General features: G+C 40.8%; 1 protein-coding gene across 1 annotated transcript in view; it reads left to right on the forward strand.

Moving 5' to 3' along the window:
• ipmkb (inositol polyphosphate multikinase b) overlaps window positions 1–18469 on the forward strand; it is a 28487-nt gene continuing 10018 nt past the window's right edge. The window contains exons 1-6 of the mRNA XM_061028801.1: window positions 1–1008; window positions 1121–1334; window positions 10046–10131; window positions 11630–11726; window positions 12642–12814; window positions 18371–18452. Coding sequence (XP_060884784.1) covers window positions 718–1008; window positions 1121–1334; window positions 10046–10131; window positions 11630–11726; window positions 12642–12814; window positions 18371–18452 — 943 coding nt within the window. The 5' untranslated portion in view covers window positions 1–717. The remainder of the gene's footprint in view (window positions 1009–1120; window positions 1335–10045; window positions 10132–11629; window positions 11727–12641; window positions 12815–18370; window positions 18453–18469) is intronic.

An 18469-nucleotide genomic window follows, 5' to 3' on the forward strand; every position in this document is an offset into this window, starting at 1 on the left:
GTGTGGGAGGCTTTGGGCGCTGTTCGTTACGTAGAAGCAGCAGCCGCCTACACTGACCTGGATATTATTGCTGAAGAGGACAATACCGATCTCTTTAAATATCATGGATTATGGGACCATAATACATCGTGTATGTGCATGTTTACAGCGGCTAGACGGCAATGGTAGGGCAAACGTGAGGTCCCTCTGCCCTGGTGACGAGAGGAAGGGACTTGCATGGGAACGTATTGGACAATATCGATAAGTAAGCAATCAAAACCTTGACCGTATAGCATATTTCTGCAATTTAAAAGATTTCGGGTCTCGGTTTACACAGCCTGCGCCTGTGGCTGCTCACTTTAACTGGGTATCACGTCTGAGTGGGTCGTAACATCATCATTACACGGAGACAACACTTCTCTGAAGTGAGGAAGAAGTAGAGCTGCGTCAGGCTAACTCCGCCGCGCTGCACATAAAACAGGAAGTTTGTTGGTTTCGCCTTCAAGATAAGACACTTAATACATCGGGTTGACTTTTAATAATGGAAGCTGGTGTTGGTTAAAGCCCCTGACACCCGGAGAAAACAGCGGTAGCCTTTTTAGTAGCACCAAGAGTCACTTTCTCTTTTAGAACCGCGGAACTCTTAAGTATAAACATTTCTCCGGTGGTTTTATTGTGGAAGGTGAGAGCGGAAGTCGTGCTCTGGTCTGCCGGCATTTGACACAGGTTGGGAGAGGGATGTGGCCAGGGTGTATTTATGCTGCCGTTCAAGATATGAAAATCATTGAATTAGCGCTGCTCCGGGAGCCCTGCTTCACCACAGGACACGACGGGGGTGACAACTGTGTTGCTGTCCGTCATTGCAGTCGTTGTCGGCGGTCGGAAACAGTGGACACGACCGAGGCTGCTGCTGCTGCTGCTGCTGTGCTGGTTTCGTCTGGACTGGACCATTTCCATGAAGGCTTCTCAACCTCACGCCAAAACAATTCACGTGCGGGGCTGTACTCTGTGCTTAGTTACGCAATAAAAGTATGTGAAACTATGCGGTCACATTGTTGACTTTTTTTTTTGTTTGTACAAAGACTGTGGTTTTACCTTTTTTTTTTTTTTTTTTTATTTAATACACATGTCAACAACTCAGCGTCAAGTGGTGATGGAGCCCTCTCTAGCACTCGGCAGACTGGAGCTGACCCCCAGTTCAGCCGCTGTCGGGGTCAGTTTGACCCCGCGGCTGTCCGGCGGGCCCCCAGCGAAAGAGAAATGCGGCCAGGGGCCACAAGGACAGGCTCACCTGAACGGCTGCGTCCCGCTGTCACATCAGGTTGCCGGTCACAAGTATGGAGTGGATAAAGTGGGTGAGTACACCTGTCTTATTTCTTTCTTTTTTCATAATAGCCTATATGAATAAACCTTGTTTCGGGGGGGAAATTAAACAAGAAGATGAATACAACTTTCACAAACTTGGAGCAAGAAAGTTATAGTCAGTTAATAAGCAAAGCATGGGCAATTACAGGAATCCAAACAGACCACACTTACAACTTTCTCAATCATTTAAAAGTGACCCCTGTTAACATGCGATTTAACTTATGACACAAAACATGACTCCCATCATTTACATTCTGATTAACACATTGTGCTTGAATATGGGTTGTTGCCCATAGACAGTAGGTGTCTCGGTACATTATATGAATTGTCTGTGCCTTAGAATAATCCCCCAAGCAGTTTCTTATCATTCATTCATTCTTATCACTCCAAACCTTTCCTCAAACTGCTTGTCTTACACCCACGATTATTTATTGGAAAAGATAGTGGGAGGCATTTCCCTTCCTTTTAAATATGAAAGCAAAAGTCAAAATGTGGCTTTATTTGGATTGTCACAATATCATAATTTTAAACTTATGTAGGCCTACTAGTAAAAATCGAATGGTATAGACATGTTTGGACAACAAAAAATAAGTAATCCTATGCACCCATATATGTAGGTTTTTTTTGTTTTTTTCAAATAATAAATCTTCAAAAAAATCTTAGCTGCTTACTTTGCTGTCAACAATTGGATATTTTGTAGCCTAATAGAAGTTTGACTCTTTTTGAGAGAGCATCTTGCTATAGAGGTAGGCTTCATACACCTGTGTCATTTTTTTCAATTCTATCCTACAACTATGTCTTCAAACAAACAGGCATTCATTTTGTTTTCATGACCACAACCTCTCCGCTCTCTCTCTCTCTCTCTCTCTCTCTCTCTCTCTAGTCTAATGCATATGGGACACCATGGCATTATCAAAGCATTCATTGTGTGTTATCAGGTGAGGTGTTGACCTGATTTGATTGTGTATGATACACTCAGCAGCTGGTGTTAGTTGCAGTATCGGCTGATCAGTCGGTCACCTTGATGAGCCGATACTGTAAGACCCATCTTTACGTTGTGGACAGCACGCAGCTGGCCAGCCAGGACAAACCTCTTAGTTTCTGTTTGACCTGACATGGAGTGGAAACCCAGTGTTTTCTTTCGGTGTAATCCAATTGTTGTTGTCTTTGCATTTAGCTCATCTTTATACAAATTGTTGATTGTGCTAGGTTTATATAGGCAAAATGAATAATAGTCATGAAAGGTTTTCTATAATAATCAATCAAAATATCTAACTTTATGACAGTTTGAAGAGTACTCTTGTAATGACAAAAGGTTGACAAAGACAGCGGATTTAGAATATTTATTAATGCTAATTTAAAATAAAAAATTGATATGATCAAAACAAAAGCCCTGAAAATACAAACAGTATCATGTTACTAAAAATATATGTGTGAGTTCAGGCTTTAACCCCAGAGTGTATAAAACATGGACAAAGTCTCAGTCATGGCACCCATACGTTTCTGCAGTTGACTTTTAAAGCTTTATTAGCATAATAAAGCTTTATTTAGCATATTGGAAATACTGTTTCAAACTAACTTTCAGTCAACAGCAAGAGACAAAGAGGTGCAGCTGAGGTGGGGCCATTAGCCTCCTGGCAAACAGCTTCTACATGTCCCCTTATCAGCCCTGCCCATGTTTGCAAGTTTATGAGTAGCTCTTATAGTCAATGTAGCCCAGTGTTAATCTTCACACCATTTTCTAATTTAGTTATAGTCATAGTCTCCTGACGAAAATGTCCTTTATATTTAGTCAGATATTAGTCATTTTTTATTGATTACATTTAATCAATTAGTCACTAACTAAAATTGCACATCATTTTAGTTGACGAAAATAGAAGATATTTTAGTCAACAAAATCAGACGCAAGCTTTTATTTTTATTATCAGACGCTCCAGGGGGCGGGGCTTCACAGACCTGCAGGCGAGAGTCTGCACATTGTTGCACTCACCACACAAGCACACACACCTTTGATGAAGTATGCTATGGTTAACAATGATTTTAGAACAGCTGAGGGGGTACGTGATAATCCTCACTTGTAATGTAGTTTTCGTTTCGTCACATTTTCGTCAATTAGATGAAGTAATATTATTTATCAAATCGTCAAATAGGGGAGTTTCGTCTCGTCATTGTCATAGTTGACTAATTTAAAAAGACATTCGTCGACGAATACTTTTGTCATTTATTTAGTTGACAAGATTAACACTGATATAGCTTAATATAATCAACTCAACACAACCCCCATACAATGTGCACCAATAAAGACTTGAACTATTGATACCACATTAGTGTGTTTGCTGTAATCTTGTTCATTTTGCTGTAAAAAGTTACATTGATTTAAAATGGGACTTATAGGTTTTTTTCAGCCAACCTCCAGTGGGCACTCGAGGAACTGCAGTTTTTAGCACTTAGCATTGGCTTCATATTTCATCACCAGACGTTTCTGCTTGGTTTAATGTCAGGATTACTTAACAATCTTTATGTTAGGAGCTGAATTATCCACAGGCATTTCCCTTCTCTAAAGACCCGACCAACCTGCTGACCAAAACCAGTAAAAACACTGATTAAAGCCCTTGCACTGCCTGCTAGCTTAGCTGTGGCTTACATTATCTCAGTTTGGTTCTATCCTAATTGACAGACATCTGAAATCCATCGTTTGGTCACATTAAGGAGTTAAACATGAACAACACTTTCAAAGGAATATGGCGATTGGACTTGGAATAGTAAGAACATTTTCAGTTTTAAATGTTTTCATGCTAGTTCTGCATGCTAAAAAAACGAAAATTTGTCCACATCTAGTAAAAAAATCTCCAAACTGCAGCATTGTTTTTTAAAGGCTTATTTTTTGGCTCTTTGTTTCTTTATTTAAAGATAGGACAGTTGATCGAGTCAGAAATCTTGCCGAGAGAGAGAGAGGAACGACATATGGGAAAGGAGCCACAGGTTGGATTGAACCTGGGCCGTCCGCTTGGAGGACCACAGCCTCGGTAGCGGGACGTGTCTTGGATACATTAGCTAGTCGGTAAACATATTCTCCTACTCAGGTCTGTTTCGCCCGTTCGTCTTGACTACGGTCAACATGGAGTTTTTCGTCCATCGGGGATGGTGTGGAGTAGCAGAGAGACTCACTCCCAGAATTTCTCGTCAGCCTCGACACAATCTTTTGTCATTGTTTTGATTGCGTGCCCCCTGGTGGTGGAATTTATATGCTGTGCAAGTGTGCATCTAATCACTCAGCCCGTCAGCCCTATAGCTCAGATCCAAACAGACTGGATGAAGACGTGTCATAGCATAACTTTCTTTTCATGGCTCGTTAATAGATGTGTTGGAAGTGTCCATCGACATCGACGTGCAGCATTCTTTGGCACCGTGATCCAATAGTGCATCTCGTTCAGTGCGTCTCAAACTAAAGTTCAGGGAGATGTGGACAAAGTGGTAGGACTCTGCGCTCTGTTAGAGGTGTTCCAAAGTCAGGTGTGGTCCAAAGCATACTGTCCTGTGTGATGAATCGTAGTTATTATGTGTTTTGTTCATCCATCTGCTAATCTTGAAATATTGCAAAAGAGGTCTGAAATAACCACACATAGTCATGCAAGATCATGCACACCATGTGAGTGCACGGCTTTACCCCCCAACACATCAGACTGTCTGAATCAGATAAAACCGATGTGTGTAAACTTTATGTTAAATGCCAGCCGAGTAACAATCATATTAAGTGTTTATTCATAGTTAATTAATTCTTTGATGAATGGATTTGTCATTTGGTCTGTAAAATGTCAGCATATGGGAAAAATGTTGATAAGTGATACCAAGAACATGACATGTCATCTTTAAATGTCTTCCGTCGATACCAACCAAAGACATTTGTTTTATTGTCATAGAGGAGAAAGAAAATCATAATGTTCACATTTAAGTAGCTGAAATTAAGAGACCTGACTTTTTTTTTTAATGAATGAGTTAAATATCGAGTTAAAGATTGAGTCAGTAGCTTTTTCTTAAAAATTAAAATATACAAACGTAATGTTGCTCAATCATCACTGCCTCCATATATGTTTGAGAAATAGTCAATGTGTTTGCCGAGGATTTAAATATAAAAAATGATGAATGATGAGTCACAGCAGCTGGAGGAAACAAACACGTTACATTAGCATCAGGAATTTAATGTGAAAAGCTAAAGAAATGAATTGGCTGAAATGCTTCTTTTTTTTTTTTTAAAGCTGCTGTTGTTTTTTCCCCTTAAAAAGTTACTTAAATACTTTATTGCAAATGATGCCATCTTTTTGTTTACCCTGTTGTCACTCAGTAGCAACTGAATTTTTTGGGGTAGTGTTGTTATGAGCACAAAGAAAAGGAAAGGTAGAAAGAAAAGGTAAAAATGTCTCCTTTTAATTAACGAAATGAGTTAAATGATTGCCAGAAACTCTTTGATAATCAGTAACACACAAGTATTTTTTCAAGCAAACATGCTGGTCATAAGACAAAGAAAGAGGCCTTTACTGAAGCAGTGCTACAGGTTGTTTGACATTAAGGTATAATGACCTTATCTCAGTCCCTCCTTGGGCTTGGTAGTGAACAATCATTAACATCGGCCACATAAGATCAAGCCAACAGGAAGAGGACGGTGGTATTGACACAGTGTAAGGACTCCATGGCAGTGGTGGAACAAGCTCAGGAATCCTGTTTAGCTTGTACTGCTGCTGTGCTGACTGAGAATGATCCTGCTCACTCCTCCTCCCACGGCCTTGTTTCTCCCGGCCCTCGGGCTACTCCTGCACGAAAGGTCTTTGTTTGAATGTATATTAGTGATGTGTAGGATATCAACAGCTAAAACTGTCAAGGGTAGTCAGAGCAGCGGTGAATATAAACACTTTATCCAAGCCCCCATTTGGTGGCCAAGTAGATATTTGATTGTCAAAATTAAACCTTTGATGTCAAACAAAAACTCCAAAAATGCAGTTTGACTTGAGATTGAGTTTGTAGCTGGTTATGAAACATTGTGGTTCCTTTGTTTCAAAGCAAATGAGATATATAGTAACTTTTAAGACCTGTACAACCTACATGGTAGGTGTCAGAGAAGTACACTACATGTACTTTTAACATTATTCACATAAAATATTCATGATCAGTGATACATGTGAATGTGTAATTATGAAAAGTACACTTTAGCATGGTTTTCTAACATTAACATATGTCCCTATTCTGTCTACAAACCCTCAAATCATGAGTCCAACCTCTCCAGCTTTTGCCTGAAAAATGTGTGCTCAAACAGGCCTGTTTGGAGATTTTCCCTTCATGACATCACAAAGGGCAGTAACCCCTCCCCCAGGTGGGTGACACGCCCACAGCTAGGTGTTTGTTCTGCCCTCTGAGTCTGCCTTTCCAGTTTGAACAATTAGGCATGGAGTGGGAAGCCAGAGTCACCCAAGCCCTTCTAGAGAGGGGCGTGGTCAAACACAGCTCATTTACATTTAAAGGTACAGACACAGAAACTAAAAGAAAATAGAGGGGTTTATAGACATGATCAAATACAGGATCAGAGTAGATTTATAACAAGAAGCTTCAGACATGGATTGGGGACCTTTTGAAACGTATTTAGACTTGTTGAAAAGGAGGATAATATGTGACCTTTAAAGACAGCAGGATGCAGCATACCAAATGTAAACTTGACCTGCATTCATGTCTCTCTTTCACACCATCAGCTCATCATCAAGTGTCTCATCACGTCAGCTGACCGTGTGTGTTTGTGTGTGTTACACAAGTGACACACTTGTTCCGGGCAGCCTGATTAACTGGCCCAGTGATCTGAGTGACTGAGTGACTGACTGACTGACTGACTGACTGGCTGTCTGACTGTACAGCGGACTGATGTTTAATGATTCACTTAATGTGTCATTGGTTGAGTTTCTGTCGGTAACTCACTGATCATTAACTTGTTTGAATCCACACTCAGGTTTGCAGCAGCGCCCTTTGAGATTCACATATCTACATATCTTAGATCGTATCCTATCCAATCGATTTCCACCCCTCATTGTATAAAGCTCAGTTATTACCTTACGTACCAGATTTGGAAAAGTGTTACGATTTGAAAACAAGTTCACCACATTAGTTGCCCAGTTGTGTTTAAGTAGCAGCAACCTCTGCTCGGCTTCGCTCTGCCAGGAAAAGGTCCTATATGTAAAATATCTACTGAATTAAATCATTAAATGGCCGTACTATATCATCAGACATTATGGAAACATGCTTTGTTGAAATGCTGGCTTCTCTGACAATGAAGTAGTCAGTATGTCCTCCTCCTAGGTTTAGATTCTGGTCCTGAATGGTCTGTATTTGTTTTGACCAGAAAAGGTAGGCGGTTTTAAAGCACCCCCACACGGCCATTTTGCCCCTTGCCCTCGTTTAGCCAGGCAAATTGCAAAACCAACAGGTGTTGCAGATATTACTGATTCTACCTGACAGAAAAAAGCCTCAGCATTTTTCTAATAAGCTCCACGAGCAGAAATGTGGTAAATCTAGGCTAAATACTGGACATGCTTTTTTTTTTTTTTTTTTAAATGGAGAGAGGCTAAAACGCAGAAAAATTTCAAGACCGATGCAGAGCTGGCTAAACACTGAAGCTTCAGTGTCCGCGACATGGCAACCTGCGTGTACATGGACTCTAGGGAGGAGGAGGCGGGTGGTACCCACTTTGAACACCAGGTGTCAGAGTTACATATCCTTACAGGTCCTTTAATCCTCTTTGGCTTTCTCTCTAGTAGACTGTAAAAATTCCATAAAGATGAGATTTGCCAAAATGAGAATCACTTGTCTTCAACCTGAACCTAAATGTATCCTATGTAAACACATAAACTGTAACGAGTACGGACTACACCTGCTCTTTTTGTGAAGGATCTTGAGATTGAACATTGTTTATTAATTGGAGCTACCCGAATACAGATTGATTGGTTGATTGATTGACAGATGAAGCACTTCAGCTGCTGCTCTGTTGGTGTGATTTCTCTGAGCAGCAGAGCCCGACCAGTTTATCATTTTCATGGACATGTCACAGATAAATGTGGCGTATCTGTTTTCACCGAAAGTAAACACTTTTTAAGAACATATATAACCCAGAAAACAATGCTGAGGATATTTAAGAAATGGTGTTCACCCAGTTCCTCCAGCAGAGCGGCCTCCAACTTTATATGTCTGCAGCACATGTAGCAACTCAGCAGATGATGGTCTGTTGGAGAACTATGCTCCAGTGCTGCTTTGCATCAGGGCATCAACTCCTATAAACATGTATTTTTCTGCCGCTGAAAATTGTACTTCATGGGCCTCCTTATCAATCATCTTTGTGTGTGTGTGTGTGTGTGTGTGTGTGTGTGTGTGTGTGTGTGTGTGTGTGTGTGTGTGTGTGTGTGTGTGTGTGTGTGTGTGTGTGTGTGTGTGTGTGTGTGTGTGTGTGTGTGTGTGTGTGTGTGTGTGTGTGTGTGTGTGTGTGTGTGTGTGTGTGTGTGTGTGTGTGTGTGTGTGTGTCTGATGAGAGTGTGTTTCTACATCTGTGTGTTCTTAGAGGAATCTAGAGATCAGCCAAAGAGCAGAATAATCCTCTCCATCTGTACTCAGCTGTGGTCAGCATGCGATGATGTAACAGGACACTTCTCGTTTCCGCTTATACTGGAAAAGAGGATGGATAGAACAAGCTCGGGGCTACATTTCGGGGGCAACTTCCTTCTTTAAATTAACCTTCAATACAAATTTCAATACAAAAGAATGAATGGGATGTAACTTATAAAAGTGCTCACTATAATTCTTCAATTAAATATAGTAGGGTAGAAGTAGTACATAAATATCACTTCAAATTTGGATGTGATTTGGCGAAAAGACATCATATTTTGCCAGGTCTGTCTGCAGGATGAAACATGCAAACATCATTTGGGGTGCTTCGCTGCTATATGATCTTAAAAGTCATGTCATTTCTCTTCACCCTTTTTTTTTTTTTTTTTTAACTTGTGTTAATATGCTCATGATGGGCAATTGCTTATTCTCCTGCTTTTCTTCCTGCATTTCTCATTTGTCTCCCTCCTCCACCACCTCTTTTTTATCTTCCTCCTCTTCATCCTCCTTTTCTTTCCTTAAAAAAAAAAAGCCCAGACTCACTTCAGTGCAGTGGCTATATTTGTCAGTATTCTTTCCCTTAACATCTCTCTTCCCACCGTGTCTCTGCCTGACTCCTACGTATCTCCCGGTAAAGCTCTATTGAGGCCTGCAGCTAATCATAATTATCAGTTAATAACAACATGAACCGCTTGAAAAATACTGCAAAACATGTTCATACTCACTTTCCAGAATACCAAGTGTCAGCATAAAAAAAAAAAGAGTAAAGGCTAAAGAAATTCACAAGAAGCTAAAAACCATCAGTGACCATCTTGTCTTCATCTTTTCCACAAGTGTTTGATAACTGCTTTTGAGGGATCAACACAATACATGTGTGTATTTTAAATCTATCTCTACAGATCGAACATGGATCAAAGAAAGATATTGGCCGATAAATCATATCACATATCATATCGCTATCAGTATCGTCCCCAACATCAACATGTTGCTTCCTTATTTAGCCTCAACAGCTATCATCCTTCATGTGCTTGAACTGTGTGCTAATGTTGTGTGGTTTCTTTTTTGGCAGGTATTTTGCAGCATCCGGATGGAACGGTCCTGAAGCAGCTTCAGCCTCCGCCCAGAGGTCCCAGAGAGATGCAGTTTTATAGCATGGTAATAAACATTTGTTTCCTTTATACTCATGAAACAAAAACATGCACAAGGGGTCATTCATCACAACAGGAACACAAACATGTCTCTCTCATGATATAAATATGAGTGATCACGGGGGAAAGTCAGATAATAGTAACTATGGTTGTGTATTGGTTACTATATGAAACGTATGACAGGTTTTACATTGCAATACATTGCAATACTGTAATCAGGGTGGTATATGTAGTCTTTAATAGTGTTTGCCATAGACTGTCTTAAACAGCAGTTTGAATTCACATTTAGGGAATGGATAAAGATGTATTCTTAATATAAGATGTCAGACGCTCTATATGGTGCTGCTGTGTGATCACACGTGCGTGCTGCTTCAGAGCTTCAGTCTTTGATTTGGAGCTTAGCAGCTCCGTCAGCCTCAGCAACTCTCATACACACAGGAATGAGTCATGGCAGCACGTCAGCTCTCTGATCACACCAATCCCAAACACACACACACACACACACTCACTCATGTCTCGCACAGGGCTGTATGTGTAGTTCCAGCTAGTGCTGCTTGATTATGAGTAGATAGAGCCAGAAATTTGGCAGAGAGTCAGAGAATGGGGAACGCAATGCATGGAGCGACAGGCCGTACACCGGCCATCCGTTTCAGGGCTGCACCCTTCACACATGGGGCATGCGAACCAACCACTAGGCCACAGTCGCCCCTACAGTCATATTTTTAACCCAAAGCTGCTGCTGATCAAAGAGAGAGGGCAGAAGTGGGCCATTCAAATTCAAAGGTTGGCAAATAATGACCTTCATGGAGTCTTTTTGGCATACTGTTTGATAAAGATGTAGCTTTTCTTACCCTTTCAGACGGAGAGCAGAGGAAAAAAAACTGCATTAAATACCTTAAAATGTGTTTTTGCAACTAAGACTGTGTGCAGGAGTTTGCTTGCAAATAATTGAAATAAATGAAAACATTACGCCTTAAGTATTGTCTAATACTACACCTCTCATTTCTGGGGCTGGGAATCTTTGGGTGTATCTATTTTTGATTCAAAATGATTCTGGATTCAATGTCTATTTTTGAATTAGTACATACTTCAGGATCTATACTCTAGTAATCTGTGAGACTGGCTGAATTTCTTCATTTTTCATTTTTTCCATTTTTCACTCTACTGCGTTAAAGAGCTAGCATTAGCACTTAACAGGGAGTGGCTGATTAGCTCATTGATATTCATAATGATAGTTTTTTGGATAAACGAAGACATTTCAAGACAACAAAGGATCTTTGCTGTGACACTTTACTGAGAAAATCATGAACATCATCATATTTAAGGAGCTGGAAGCGGAACCAGCAGATGTTTGAGTTTTTCTTTTTGAATGGTGACTGAATGGTTCAATTGTTCAAAAGATGTGTTATACATTTTTTGATTGGCTAATCATGATGAGAGTAATTGTTGCAGGTCAAAGGTTGGGTAAGTTGATGATGATGTAAATGGTTCTGTTTGTGTCTCAGGTGTACTCCGAGGACTGCTGTGATCCATGCCTCCTGGAGCTCCAGAACCATCTGCCCAAGTACTACGGCACCTGGTCTTCTCCAGACAGCCCGAATGGTAAGAGTCAGAACACCTTTCTAGTCCAAGCAGATTATCCATCCATTATCTGTACCGCTTTTCCCATTAGGGATCGCGGGGGGGGCTGGAGCCGATCCCAGCTGTCATTGGGCGAGAGGCGGGGTTACACCCTGGACTGTTTGCCAGTCAATCACAGGGCTGACATGTAGAGAAAGACAACCAGCCTCACTCACATTTTAGAGTGGACTGTGGGAGGAAATTGGAGTACCAGAAAAGGACCTACACATGCAGAGGCAGAACATGCAAACTGCACACAGACAGGTCCGCCCATCTCTGTCCGACAGGGATTCCAACCAGGAACCTCCCTGCTGTGAGGTAACAGCGCGGGGGGGGGGGCTTTTTGTGCCTTTACTGTAGAGATAGGACAGTGGACAGAGTCAGGGAGATAGAAAGTGGGGACGGATATGCGGCAAAGGATCCACAGGTCTGACTCCTGGTCTGCCCTCTTGGAGAACCACAGCCTCCACTACACTACCAGTGCCCCTCTGTATCAATTTTTTACTAGGGATGTAACGATTCACTCAAATCACGATACAATACGATTCTCTCCCCGCTTGTCGGTGTGGTTTGGGTCTTTTAATGAACAAGGGGAAGTGATTGGAGCTTCTCATTGTGGTGTTGGTTAAATGCTGCATCATGTTGGTTCTGCTATTTGTGTAGTTCCCTGCCTTCTTGTAATATTTGCACACAGTTTTTGTCTTGTCTGTTATCTTCTCACCTCTTTCATTTTCTGTCTTGAGGGAAGCCAAAATGCTTCCACACTTCCGATTTATCCCGATTTTTACGATGAATCTTTACGTCCCTATTTTTTTATAAAAAGAAATTCAACATCAGTGTCTTCTGAATGAGTTAGTAATCACTCTTCTCGTCTTGTGTCTGTTGTCACCGTCTCAGACTTGTACCTGAAGCTGGAGGATGTGACGCGGCGCTTCGTCAAACCGTGCATCATGGACGTGAAGTTGGGCCAGCGGAGCTACGACCCGTTCGCCTCGCAGGAGAAACGTGAACAGCAGATCCGAAAGTACCCGCTGATGGAGGAGATCGGCTTCCTGGTCCTCGGCATGAGGGTGAGTTTGACCTGTCGAGGATTATCCATCTCAAACCTCTTGAGTGGGCGTTAAATCATTTTATTTATGTTGTTGTTTTTCTCTGAGTAAGCTGCTGGACTTTAAACTTGGAAAGTCTGATTGGACTCCGTACTTGATGATAACAGCAAGATATCCATGTTCACAAGCCCTTTATAACCATAATGCCTCTTACTGAATGTTTAATTCAAACAGGTTCATGTTTTGCTCTTAAGGTGCAGCTGCTCAACTATAAATATAATGACAGGCACAGTCTCAGTCCTCTGCAACAACTTCAACCATTGTTATATAACGACTTCAACCATTGTTATAAAACGACTTCAGAGGAGTGGTGTTTTTAGGAGTGGCAGCTACTAATTAAGATAAATTTAACAACAAATGTGTTTTTTGGGACAATTTTTGTGTTTATTGGATAAGACAGCTGAAGAGAGACGAGTTTCGGATTCATAACCATGGCAGCTGAGATGAGCACTACAGCCTCTGTACAACATATCTGCTAGGCTTTACGGCGGCTGTTGCTCAGTTGGAAGGTTGAGGGTTCGATCCCAGCCTCCTGCAGCAACATGTCCGATGTGTCCTTGGGCAAGACACTTAACCCCAAATTGCTCCTGCTGCTTCATTAGCGGCGTATGACTGTGTATGAATGGTTACTATATTATTAGTTACTTCTGATGGTCTCACTACATAGATGGCTCTGCCATCACTGTGAATGTGTAGGTGTGACATGTGGTTTAACTAAAAACACTTGGAGTAGTTAGAAGACTAGAAAAGCGCTATACAAGCTCAAGTCAGTTTACCATTTACAACACCCGTTTAACAGAATATTTTAAGAAACAAAAGAGGTCATTCCAGGAATGATTTGCTGAATTTCAACCCAGGGATTAATCAAGTATTTCTGTTTCTGAAAAGGTCGACTCATGAAATGGAAATGTCCAGAATAAGATTAACATATATTGTTTTTTAGTCATTTTGAATTCTATTTCACAGATTCACTATTTTCCTTAAGATATCAACAGCTTTTGCCTGGCATTTTCAACCAATGAGAAAATAACAACAGGTTGTCAAAACAAGTTAATCAAAGCTGGTTATTGTACATCCATGTGCATCATGTTGCCCTCTAAAAGAACATTTACATTTTTAAATTATTTTTGTAATGCTGCCAATCGAAGCCTTAAACCCCTGATATGACCTGAGAGTATCACAGTAGTCTCAGAGATTTTCAGTTTCATTAACATCACTATCTAAAGCAGAATGAGTGAACACAGCGGTGATTCATCACACGGCCCACTGATGAAAATCCTTGATCTAGCTTGAATGCCGCAGAACTAAATCTGAGAGAAACCCTCCAGCTGTAGTGACTCGTCACAGAAGTAAGAAATCATACACATCACATATGCTGTGAGGTTGGGCTGTCACTATACCAGAATGTTAGCGTAACCTCGACCGCTTGTTGTCGGCTGTTTCACATACTAAGTAATGAACAACGAGTGCTCTTAAATGTCAGTAACTGTAACGGCTTTATTGAATTGAAAGTAACTCATTTGGTACTAGTTACCGCAGATAGCAGTGGTGTTAAACTAACGCGTTACTGTTTCAGTACCACGGCAACAAGAATAAAGGTCACCAGATATTTAGACATTTCTTGTTCTCAATGAACAAAATCTGCAAACAAACTCCCACACACTTTCTAAAAGGCACAAAAACCTTGGCAACATTTACTGAAACTTTTCCAATGTTTTGTGCTTTTTAGAAAGTGTGCAGGAGTTTCACTGCAACTTTATTATTTTTTTGTAATCAATTTATTTTTTTAGAAATGTACAATCATATATTACAACTGTTTTCCCCTTTACCCCCCTAGAGCACATACATGTATAAAAGTGCATATGTGCAAACATCAGGATCAATCAAACTTCCAAACCTTCCCCCCCATCCCCATCCACCCCGTGGCGACCCCACATACATCCCCACCCCGGATCTCTCAAGGACAACATAGATAATAAAACCACATTTCAGGTCAAGCACGCTGCACACTGTCCTTAACTGTATTGTAGGCTGCATCCCATGCTTTGAGGGTCTTAAGGCTGGCCCCATGCATTCAGGCCACAGACCATTCCATCTGAACAATTTCAAGAAGAGAGTTGGCCCAATGTCGCCAGGTGAAGGAATGTGTGGTTTTCACTGCAACTTTTGATGGATTCATTCCTCGTCAACGCTCAAGTCTTATGAAATAGATGTTGGATATTAATTGTCTTGATTCTATCAATCATTCAAATAGCAGAGATTGTATCGTTTAAACCACAAGGTATTGAACAACATTACCGTGTGGACCAACATGACATATGACATAATGGCTCACTGGTTAACTCCATCCACACACAAACAGACACAAAACGTTCATGTCCGCCCGTGTGCAGTAAGTAGCTGTTGTTTATCTGAAGGAGTGTGTTGACTCTCTGGAGACTCCTCTCCCTGGCTGCAGGCTGTGGAGGAGTAAACACGCATCATGTCAGCGCCTCATTAGTTTGTTTTACAGGAAGGAACTGAAGAAGCTCTTCTCAAACATCCAAACCTTTTATCACTTTGATCAGTTTCCATTGCAAGCTGCTGTCAGCATCATCTTCAGTAATTGTGCTGGTTGAAGTTTCCTGTCTGCAAACAGAAGACACCCAGCTAATGACCTGTTTTCTGATTGAGATCCAGGGTTTTTCAGGAAGTCTTAATTGTTTGGATGAAGTATAAATTTAATCATCTCTTTTAAAGGACAGAAATGGGCTTGATTTTGAATACTTACTTTTTAAATTAGTTGTTTTTTTTAAGGTAACCGAGTGTAGCATCTACTAAAGGCCCTGACACTCCAAGGAGATCGTACGCCGTTGGTCCTAGTTGGACTGAAAGTGCCTCTTATAACTCACAGTCTTTCTAATGTCTGTTATTCTTTATTTTTGTACCCAACACCTGTGCAACAACATGTCCTGATCCAATATCAATCCAAAGAGCAGTTCTTCTTCCCAATGAATCGTCACCATTTAACCTGAGGGTAGCTAGCTTGCACAAAACACAGCTAACACAGAGCTGCTTCCAAAAGGTCAAATGTACACATGCATTTTTTTTTACATACAATCATTTTTTATCCACTGGGATAAGTTCTGACTTCGGCTGTGTGTTTCTTGTGAATGGTCAGATTGTGATACGATGAACTTGTCATTCATTGCACAGCCCTCCACAGCAGCTTATCTCTGCTGTAATGGAGTTGATTGTGGGAGGGGTGTTATAAGATAAAGATAAGATAAGCTATACTTTATTCATCCCAGCAGGGAAATTTAGGTGTTCCAGCAGCCAGCATACATACAAACACACAACACATATATACATACATATCCCACTCATACAAAAAACATGAGCCCACAATACAGTTTGATATATGATATATGTAACTCAGGCTAAAGTTTAAAAGTTTAAATGTCTTCTGTCCTTACTTGAAGGGGAGTTGTTATAAAGTGCAATTGCAGGAGGTAAAAAAATGGCATATGGCATAGTAAAGACATTGAGTGTTTGTCCTGAGAGGCCTGGTGGTGTTTGTCTAACCCACCCTCAGTACAGATGACTGTACTTAGTGGCTGTGTGTCTACACCCTTTGTAAACGCATCGTAAATGTACCTTACACTTCTGGACATATGTGTGTGTGATTGCTATGGAAATGGGCGAAGGTAAATTTACAGAAGGTAAAATTCATGTTTGATCTGTGTTAAAGTTCAATGGACGTCTTTCAGGCCTCACTCTATAGAAAGCAAACACTCAGGAGGGTTTTATCTGACTCTTTGACAGGAACTACATTCCTGACTTTCAGCTGAATGGATGCTATGATGAAACCTACTTTTCAATGTGTGGGGTATAAGGGCACAGTCACACTAGGCAAAGTTGTCCTGTACCTTGCTTTAGCACGATTTACCCCCCCTCTCCATTCCCCTGCTGGCCTGCACTCACACTGCTCCAGGACTAACGGGGCCTGAGCACGGTCTCTGTCTTGTACATAATGTCGTAATACATTTAACCTTTATTTATTATCATGGTCTTTGAACTCTTCCCTGGCTGATAATGGACTAAGCAGCTTCAGGCGATCATCAATCTCAGCGACTCTCTGATTGGATGATGACAAACTGAGGCAGTCTCTTTGGTTGTGTATATACATACTGTACATGGAAATGTTTTCTTTCTGCCATTATACCTGATGAAGGTCGGTTAGACTGAAACATTGTACGATCAAATAAGAGCCTTTTTCATGGTCTTTGACTTGAAGCTGCACAAATATACGTTATACTTATACACAGAGCCTGACTGATGTGGGATTTATTTTGAGTGTTCAGAGTTTAGAGGGGTAGGACGTTCTTCTTAGTCCCACTTTAACTGGATTTAATTAGATTTTATGTATTTTCAACATAATTCATACTATAGTCTGTTTCATTGATTGACATCTAATCCTATTCTATTCTACTTTATGGATTAGCTTTCAGTGTGTTATAATCTTTTTTTAAATCCTTTATAGTTTTATTGATTAGCTTATGGTATTTTGTTATTATAATAGTTGTCTAATGATGATGATTAAAGCAGTTAATAAGAGTTAAAGGAAACCAATAATTGTTCAATGTCACTTCAGCCCAAGTTTAAGAACATAGACATCAGGAATACGTTGGGTTCTTTTGTAACAAAGGGTTCAAACCAGAACATGGCCCTTAGCGAGGAAAAACTCCCGTCCTAATCTCAGCTGTGTGTTTAGATACAGAGGAAACTAATTAGTGGACATGATCCTCCTGATGGAGGGCTGATAGCAGCTGACTCTCAGTCTTCTGCACTGAGCTGGTATCATGCTGCAGCTTAACCTGCAGGAGACTCTTGGACCCACTTTAATGTCATGTGGGGGCAGAAGTGGGCGTAGCTTTGGGCCACTAGAGGGAGGTGATGTTTAACAAGTGAGGGAAAAAAACAGATTTATTTTTCATTTGCACTCAGTTTACAACAAATGATCCTGAACTGTTTTGACACGTCAGCATAAAAGTTTTTTAAAATTTATTTAAAGGCTTTATATGCGATTTTTTGATCCAGCAGATGTCGCCCTTGAGCACCAGCATGAAACCGAAACAACTTGCGGTGCATTGTGGGTTAGCATGCTAATGCTAGTGATCTTTAACATGCTCGTATCTTAACACTGCATGTAAATTTACCCGAAATGACCGTGATCTAGAAACACAGTTAAGCAGTGAGTACAGTATGTTATTCTTCTTTTCTCTAGTCCCTCAATTAAACAACTTTTATTCGTGAGGGGAGGAGTCAGCCGTCGGGCCGGCGATGTCAACAAACAGAAAATATGACTCGGAAAGCATCACAGACAGTGGGACTCGGGTGTTACACGCATTGTAGACAGTCATGACTCACAGTTATATTCAGAGGAGATACTTGATTTCTATTATATTTAAGTGTGAAAAATCGCATATAAAGCCTTTAAAGGGACAGCACCTTAACATGAATGTTGTTGTTTTTCAGGTGTACAAGGTGTGCAGTGACACGTTTGACTCGTACGACCAGCACTACGGGAGGGGACTTGTGAAGGACACCATCAAAGATGGTACATGTGTGTTTGTG

This window comes from Labrus mixtus, chromosome 21 (assembly GCF_963584025.1).
Source record: "Labrus mixtus chromosome 21, fLabMix1.1, whole genome shotgun sequence".
NCBI classification, from domain to species: domain Eukaryota; kingdom Metazoa; phylum Chordata; class Actinopteri; order Labriformes; family Labridae; genus Labrus; species Labrus mixtus.